Raw genomic sequence first — 9368 nt, 5'->3', positions numbered from 1 at the left:
CTAAAGCCTCTTTCTCCATGAGCCCTTGCATCCTCCAAGCACTGATGTCCACATGCTAGCATCAGCCTCAAAGGGCATTTTATCAATGAAATCAACTGCTTCCTTAAGTCGACCAGCACGCACTAACAAATCAACAATGCATGAGTAATGCCTCAACAACTGGTTCAATACCATAGTCTCCCTTCATCCTATGAAACCATCTTAATCCTTCCTCGATTAGTCCACAGTGGCAGCAACCAGAAAGGACAGCAATAAAGGTCACCACATTTGGGCTTACTCCTGCATTTCTCATTGTTTCAAAGAGTTCAAGAACTTCAATTCCATATCCATTTGATGCATAACCCATTAACATTGAGTTCCATAGGACTACATCAAATTTCCTCATTTCATTGAATAGCCTCAGCCCCTGACTGACACCACCACATTTACAATAGAGATCAATAATTGAAGAAGAGATTATAATGTCTGACTCAAGGCCAACCACAGTAGCCCAAGCAAATATCTGTTCTCCGAGACCAAGCAAACAAATGCTTGCGCAAGCACTCACCGCACTAGCCAAAGCCACTTTGTCAGGCCTAAGATCCAGCTGATGCATCTCGCAGAAGAGCTCTAATGCATCAATGACACAACCATTCTGGCTGTATCCCACTATCATTGAATTCCACGAGATCAAAACTTTTGCTTGGAATTGACTCAAAGATCCGCCTCGCATCTACAATTCTCCCGCAGTTTGAGTATACATTGATCATTGAGTTGAGTACAACTGTGTCGTGCTTTTTGAGCTCACCGAAAACCTTGCAAGCATCCTCCCAGTAGCCAGATTTGGAATAAGAGTCTATGAGAGCACTTGCAACAACTATATTTTCTATAAGTCCATGTCTGAAACAACAAGCATGCAGTTGTTTCCCATATTCTAGCTCACTGAAACTCATAGAAGCACCAAGAAGACTCACAAGAGTTGATGAATCCGGCATGACTCCCTCCCTCCTCATCCTTCTAAAAAGATGCAATGCCTCTTCTCCTTGATCATTAATGACACACCCATTAATCATAGAATTCCACAAAACAACACCAGGATTCTCTCTCCTGTCAAAAACCTTTCTCGCATCCACCAAACTTCCGTGGCCTGCATAGCCCGAAATCAAAGCCGACAAGAGAAGTCATCAGGTTCTAGCATTGAGTCCAAAACTAAACAAGCACTATCAAAATCCTCACACTTTGCATACATGTTGACAAGCGTGCTGCCCAGGACGGTATCCAGGTCCACCTGGCTCATGACAATACGTGCATGAATCTGTTTGCCGAAATCATGAGCCACGTGATCAGCGCAGGCACTGAGGACCGTTGCCAGCACAAAACTATCGTTGCACGGTGACGAAGGTCCCACGAAATCCGAACCCATCTTCTTAAACAAGCGAAAAGCTTCGTGAACTTGGCCTCTGCGGACATACCCATGAATGATCGCATTACAGGCAACGGCATCCGTCATCGGCATCTCTTCGAACAAGCGCCGGGCGTTCTCCAGATCGCCGCATCTAACAAGGCCAGTGACGATGGCGTTCCACGAGAAGGTGTTCCTTTCGGGCATAGAGTCGAACAGTTCTAGCGCAGCACTGGGATCGCCTGACTTGAGGCAGGCATCTAGGAGCAAGTTCCAGGCGAAGCAGTTCCGGTGGGGCATTTCGTCGAACAGGCTTCGGGCGTCGTGAGGTTGGGGCAGCAGCGGGCGTACATTTGCAGGAGGCAGTTGGAGGCGAAGAGGGAGGAGGCGTGGCCGGACTTGAGGAGGAGCTGGTGGAGCTGCTGCCCTTGGGAGCGGAAGCGTGGGGCGACGCATGAGCGAAGCCCAATAGGAGCACAAGTGGAGGTCGACGGTCATGGGGGGCAGAGATCATCCTTGGGTGTTAGAAAAGGTGGCCAACCGCCCCGACAGCCCTTCCTCTATACTTACCGCTCATAGGAGTGTCAATGGGCTGGTTCTGGGTGGTTTGGCCCAAGGCCCAATTTTAGCCTGGAGTTGCGAGCTAGGCCTTTTTAGCCCAAGTTCTCCCCCCTCTTTTTTTTCTCTCTCTTCTTCTTCTCGCATGCGCGCGCGTGCCCACGTTTTTGTGTGTGTGTGTGTGTGTGTTTTTTTTGGTATTAACGGTGGCTCATACGCAATGGGTGTGAATGCGGCCAACAAAATCAGAAAATAAAAAACTATACAAGGGCTCAGGCAATGATGCGTGGTTTGTCTAGATAAAATATTTGAAGTAGTGAGTTGCAAAGGAGGCAACCCAATCGTTTCTTCTCGTTAAAAATCAAGTCTAAACAAAAGAACTGCTTAGGTTGGATCTTGTTGGGTCTCTAGGGTTTGAGCTTTGAGTAGGGCAACTTTTCAAGCCATGAACGGGTCAAACCTATTTAAGACCTAATCACCTGGTTCCGAGGGCCTCATTGGCATGAGGAGATAGGTGCGACCAGGTGCAATTGATAACAACATGGTTGAATCATGAAGCGCCATGCCGACATGGAAGTTTGCAGTGAATATAAGTGCTGCATCATAGTGTTTACCATTAAGATTATTATTATTATTATTATTATTATTATTATTGCTTAGCATTGAATTTTTGGTTTCTTGGTTGGACCAACTCTTTAGTGAATGATGCCATGAATAAGATGTGTTGCATACTTGCATGTATAATTGCTCATATCAAAAATTTATTTGCTTTTCTTCGAACTCTCCATTTTTGAAAGGAAAAGAAAACATGGTGCTATAACAAATAATAATCACAAAGTTTGTGATGTATTAAGATAAAGAGTGTGCTCACATTTATTTTCCAAAGGTTTTCTTCAGAAATGATTTAGAGCATCTTGATATAATATTATTTATCCTAAAATTATGTAGCTAAAGTCATGGTTTATCACATGTATGGGCATATAAATTGTAGATGATAAAAGGTTGTACATGGAGCAGCACATCATGAGAGACCCTGCAAGGTAAAGCATTCAAATCTGACGATGTATTAAAAAAAAAGAATCCGTGTTCTTTTAATCTACCGTACAATCGCATTACTTAGATGACTGGGATGATCATCCAAGGTGCAAAGACTAATGCTTGTAGAAAAGCCTAAAAAATTGAACAATATACTCTCCAACAACATTTAACAACATTACCACCAGAAAGAACCATGTTCTTTTAATCCTAGAAACCTTTTGTTTGTGGTGCGTCGCCTAAGCTTTTAGGATCTTATGCCAATAAGCATAATTTAAGTTTATTAATTGATTCAACCTTTTCACTTCTTATATAATCTCCTTTTTTTTTTCGTTTCATCTTTTTTCCCTTACTTTTCTTTGGAAATTAAGAAGCCACTTGTCATGTGGCTAATCATTTTTCAATATAATTTTTTGAATAATTAAGAACAAAATAGAATATCCATGGTCGAATGAATCCGCTTTGAATTCTCTTGCTGATTGGAGATTAGAGTGGAAGATTTTATTTTACTGAACTTTATTGAACTCATTTGGTATAATCTATCATGATTGAATTGATCTTAGCATAGATCACTATCAATATTGACCAAAGTATACCGATCAATTGATCTTAGCTTCAATCTTCCATCAACATTGAACCAAAAAATATAGCAACACAAAAGTTCTTAACTTATTCGATGTGGGACCATTATTCCTCAACGCCCCTCTCACAAAAAGGTATGTGGATTAATAAATGGGAGTGTGGAAGTTTTCGTGTAAGCAAGAACAATCGATGGGATCTGATACCATGTTAAGCTTCTATCTAAAAAATCGGACATTTGGGATGGGCCCAAGAGTAAGATAATCGATGGGATTATTAGTCCTCAACATCTTTTAACTAATGTTTCCTAGAAACAAATATTGTAGGTTTATTAAGTGTCCCCAAGCATTGTCTTTTGCGTTCAAATATGTGGCAATTTTTTTGATGTCAATGTAAGTTTTTTGATGATATGTCTGCTTGTTATATACACACAAAATATGAAAATAATTCCCAGTGTCATATGGTACAAGGGGGCTAGTGCAACTTGTGAGGTTTGTTGCAATACACAAGGATGGTTGAATTACTAAGTTGCCAATCTAGTAATCCAATGACCTTGGAAAAATGTTTATGTACAGTAACAAAAGCCCCAAACCATTTTTCTTCCATACATAAACTACTTATTTCTTAAGATTGTTAACTTCAAAGTTATCATCTATGCTTCAGTAAAGAGAATTTTAACCATTCATATGAAGACCCAAAAGAACTGTGTAACACATGGAGAATGATGATTAAGATTGTAAGTTTTTAAGAGATTGGGAGACAGAGTTTACAAAATATTTAATCTAATCTTTTGTTGGTTAAAAAAAAATAATAATCTAATCTTTGTCTCTTTTAAATTTGATCACAAGAGGCAACAATTACAAGACTCTGTACCCGTCTGAAACTAACCATAGTAATACATCTTTTTCCCTATTTCTTTGTATGTTCAATTCTCCCCGATTTTTTTATGTCTAATAACTATCCACCTCTACATTTTTCAGATGATTGGCTCCAATGAGTCCAATCTCTCATATGCCTTCAATAGGTTCTGCTCACCCTAGTTTTCACTCACCACGATGTCATGCAAGGATGAAAATGCCCTTAAAGGGTTACATGAGCTTTTTTTTAATTCTATTTTTTCAGTAATACGGTGGTAACGAACACCACCAGATTTGAACCCTAAAACTCTTCTAAGGACAAATCTTTAGAAGAACGATGTTATCTAACAATGCTAATAGTTATCGGCTTAGTTACAACGAAGTGTTAACCATGCATCATTCAAGTCATGGATTTGCTTAAGGTATTGTTTGGTTGAAGGAGGCTGTTGGATAAGTTGTAGTTGATGGGGTTCTCTCAAGAGTTTAAAAGTGGAAGGAAATATAGAATATTCGAATAAGTAGTCATTCTTATTTTTTCTAAGCAAGATTTGTGATACCGATCGGTATTAGTATGTACCGACCATATCTATTGTACCTGTACCGAACCAGTGCACGCTGCCGAAGACGTACCGACATTCGATATGTTGAACTAACTCTGTACCAGACGTATCAATATTATAAGAGAATGTTGCCGATACGAAATCTGATATCAAGATAGCCAATCTTGGTATTTTGCTCCAAAAAGTCCATTTTTCATGTGTATGATTTATGTTGTCTAGAAAAAAAATTAGAAGTGTGGGTACTCTAGCTGAGCCAATCACCTTTTCTTTTTATCTCTAGAAGAAAACTTTCATGGCTGTCCCTAGACAGTGACTTCCTCCATTCAAATAGGGTCCAAAAGAATTTAAAGTTACATTACAAGAATACAAGATTAATGTTATATATATATATATATATATATATATATATATTCATATATACTATATTTCTGTTTTTCTCAAAAAATATATTATGTTTCTATGATAATGAGCCAGTGTCCTATGGATAAAAAACTTTTCCAGCCAAAAAAAAATCCTCCATTAATGGAGGGTCTATAAATTTTCATATAAATACAAAAAATTGCAAGAATAACGGTATAACCAAGTTATATATTATACTATATTATATTTTTTATGATGATGAACCAGGAAGTCCAAAACTGCTTTCCAAATCAAAAGAAAAAAAAAAAAGAAATCTTTTCCATGCCTGTATTTATGGTTAGGTCAGCGAGGTTTGAAATTGCCGACCCTGCAGAAAAACTTAACAGCCTCTTCATTACTTTCAAAGAAATCATAGACGTTTCCACATTCCTTTCAATGAAAAATCCAAGAAGAAAAAAAGAAGAAGAAAATTATGATGGAACTGTGATTAATAATTAATTCCCATATAAGTTTCAATTGCAGACACATATTAATTCCTATCATCTAAAAGAAAAATTAGATGCTCCGTCGTCAAAGGATATATAATTAAGTACAATTGGTTGTGGCTCATAATTACAGGATTACGACATAATTTAGTGGTAGCAAATGCAATTATTATAAATTTTTTTTACATAAATATCCTCTTAAATATTAAATTTTGTAGGAATACTCTTCTAAAATTGATATTTGCATGTATACCTTCATAAAACACTTGTTTTGCTATTCTATTCTTTTTTTATCCTTATTTTTTTAATATATATCCACATCATTTAACGCCATTAAAAAATTAACGGTTTCAAATTAAAATAACTAAAATATTTTTAATGAATAGATGTACATCATGATGGAAGACAAAAAAAGTAATTTTAATATTTTATTTTTTTATTAAAATAAATATATTTTTATTAATGGTGTTAGAAGAAATGTTATATCAAAATGTTTGTGTTGATACCAAAAAAAAAAAAAAAAAAAACCCTTATTATAACTGTAACGTTCCTTGAGAAGAACGTTCATGCACTAGTTCCTGAGAAGGTCGTGTAAATATCAATCATGTCATACCTGATTGGCTCATAAATAGCAGTGGGCTCTGGCTGGGTCCAAAATCGGCCTTGCTTACAAACCAAACAAACACCCGTGACTTTCTAAGCACATGACTTCTATATTTCCGTAGTAATTTCTCTTTAAAAAAGCTCAAAATTTGTAAATGGAGTTCCCCAGAATCCAAAAGCAACCCTGCAAAAAGTTTCCGGTCATGAACATTTCCATCGGGGAAGATGGTAGCCCTAGCAAGCAGTCCAAAAAGATGGACAAGAAAAGAAAACAAAAGAATGTCCTATATTGCGAGCGAGCCAACCAAAGAGAGACAAGTATGCGGCCATACTGACCAGAAGCATTCAGTCTTATTGATAGAGACCATAGTATGATAGAGACAATTGAAATGAAAAGAAGAGAAGAAGAGAGTGTGAGGGACCGTGGCTATCAAACCAGGGCTCTTTTGAGCCCACCCTTTTGGACGCACCGGCACCTGCACATCAGAATGAGATACGAGAAGAACCTGTAGGCCAAGATGAAGCACACCATCACCACCACATTCCTCCACCTGCTCTCCTCCCCCAACCCTTCCTCTCTTAAGAGATCCTCTCCTCTCAATACACACAACCCCATCTCGTGCTTCACACACATCCCCGGGCCGGAGAACTCGTTCACCAAGAAGCTTTCGAATGGATACTTGAACAAAGAGATGAAGTGCATGAAGACCCAGTAGCTCGGCATCGCCTTCTTTCTTATGAAGTAGCCGGAGAAGAGAAAGAACGAGCCCATCACCCCCGAGATCAAAGAGTTTCCGACTATGAAGTTGGGCGCGAGAGCGCTGAAGCACACAACCACCGAGTTGGCCGTGTAGAGTATGAGCCATATCAAGAGTAAGAAGTACATGAACGCGGTGAAACTCCGGTTGAGACCGGACGAGCCAGTAGAGCGGCACCGAGAAGAGAATGGCTAATATGAAGAGGAATGGCAGGAAGACTAGCCCATGGCCACCACGTAGGAAGATACTCTGTAGCTCCCACTGGAGGTCTCCTTCATAAGAATCTCCCTCTCTTGAAGAAATATCGGCAGTGCTCAGTGGTGCAAGAGAGCAAGAAAGTTAGAACGAAGGCAAAGAGGCCTACTCTCTCCAGGACCTTATCGTCTTTGAGGTCGAAGAATATGGAACCGAGGACGAGCCCCGAGACCAGCATCTGGATGGTCCGGCATGCGAAAAGCTCCTTCGTTCGGAAAACATTGTTCAAGAACCGATGTGTGAGGATGGTTACCTCTTGAAATCTTGAATTTGGGTAATCGTAGGAGAAGTCGAACCCGGCGAGCGATTCCTCGTCGACTACTTTGGTGAAGCTGGAAGAGCTGCTGGAGCGTGCACCTATCTTTCTTTCCTTCGATTCCTTCTCCTTTCTTGGGAGCTGGGAGCAATGGCTGTTCTTGCGCTTCTCGTTGATCTTGCTGCTGCTGTTGATGATGTTCTACTAGTGTTTCTTGCCGTTTATGTTGCTGGAGAGCATCGATGGAGTCGATGGCGAACTCGACGACATTAACCTGGAGCGGCACCTGGAGGCTGAGGGAGCGGAGGTGAGAGCTGAGCTGGTCGACGGTGCCCTGGTGGAGGACGGAGCCGTGGGCGAGGAGGAGGACGGAGCCGAAGAGCTTAACAATGCGAGAACCAGGCTGGTGGATGCTGAGGATGACAGTCCGGCCGCGGCTCTCCGCCATGGTCTTCAGCATGTCGACGATCTGCGTCGCCGACGTGCTGTCGAGCCCCGACGTGGGCTCGTCGAGGATCAGCACCCTCGGGTCATGGACGGCGTCCACCCCGATGGACACCCGCCGGCGCTCGCCGCCGGAGACCCCCCGGACGCGGCCGCGGGCGTCGCCCACCGGGCATCGGCGACGCTCCCGAGGCCGAGCTCCCTTAGGAGGGACTCCACCCGGGAGCTCAGCTGGGAAGGGGGGAGGCTGCCGCCGAGGCGGAGCCGGGGCGCTGAACATCAGCGTCTCCCTCACCGTCAGCAATGGGTACAGCGTGTCCTTCTGGGTCACGTAGCCCGAGATCTTCCGTAAGTCGGACTTGTCGACCACCTTCCGGTTGATCAAAATGGTCTGCGGCGACGGCGGGGTCAGCTTGCCGGCGAGTATCTCCAAGAGAGTAGACTTGCCGGCGCCGCTCGGCCCGACGATGGCGAGGATCTCCCATGGCTTGGCACGGCACTTACGTTCTTCAGCACCTGCCGGACTCTAAGTTTGGAACTCTTGGTGGTCGGCAAAACTTCTAGATTGCATGGTCGATGGCCATGGTGGCTTGCTTCACTATCTTCTTCTTCTCTGCTCCAAATTTTGAAGGGATGTGTTCTCTCTGAGATGTGGATTTCGTAGCTGATTCCTCTGGCTTCTATCTCACAGCCTTTCATCATTTGAAGACAGGAAAGGGAGGTTTTCTACAGCTCAAGCACAAGCCAAACCACACCCTTCGTTCTATCCCCTTTCTTTGGAACATTTTGAGATGTGAGAGAGCTTAAGCTAAGCACGAGGCATGGGAATCCAAGCAATAAACTTTTACTTACCATTTTACCCTGGAAGGGATGAGAATTTTGATGGGAAAGAGGTGGATAGACAAAGGTCTTGCCAGGTCATTGTCTCCGAATGCCCTTACGTTGGTTGTCGCTGTCAGGATGATCCTTTGGACAAAATGCCACCTTCGAAATGGAATGATAAGGAGGGATCGAAGCGTAATTTGCGGAGGTGGTTAAGGTTAGTTTGGTCATAGGCGAGGGACGGTTGTATGCCCGGAGGTCTACGTTCTGCGCCAACTGTGGTCCCGTGGCCTCACTGACTTTCTGGCTGGGATCACATGAGAAGTTTGTGGCTCATATTTTAATTGGGGCCCCAGGTTATATGTCAGCCCTAGGTTATGATATTAACGAATTCAAGACTAATATATATATATAT

The 9368-nt window shown here is 42.1% G+C and overlaps 1 protein-coding gene and 1 pseudogene across 1 annotated transcript; both read right to left on the bottom strand.

Annotated features, from left to right (window-relative positions):
* On the bottom strand, window positions 1-1700 carry LOC120108801 (annotated as a pseudogene).
* Window positions 1701-6685: 4985 nt separating this feature from the next.
* On the bottom strand, window positions 6686-8943 carry LOC103722225 (ABC transporter G family member 5). The gene is given in 8 exon segments (XM_008812699.4): window positions 6686-7331; window positions 7333-7403; window positions 7406-7489; window positions 7492-7759; window positions 7761-8299; window positions 8302-8398; window positions 8400-8632; window positions 8635-8943. Coding segments are annotated over 8 exon segments (1974 nt in total). The 5' UTR covers window positions 8834-8943; the 3' UTR covers window positions 6686-6848.
* Between the last annotated feature and the right edge of the window lie 425 nt (window positions 8944-9368).

The sequence above is a fragment of the Phoenix dactylifera genome, unplaced genomic scaffold (assembly GCF_009389715.1).
Source record: "Phoenix dactylifera cultivar Barhee BC4 unplaced genomic scaffold, palm_55x_up_171113_PBpolish2nd_filt_p 001562F, whole genome shotgun sequence".
Classification (NCBI taxonomy): domain Eukaryota; kingdom Viridiplantae; phylum Streptophyta; class Magnoliopsida; order Arecales; family Arecaceae; genus Phoenix; species Phoenix dactylifera.
This window is presented reverse-complemented; position numbering and strand designations above follow the sequence as displayed.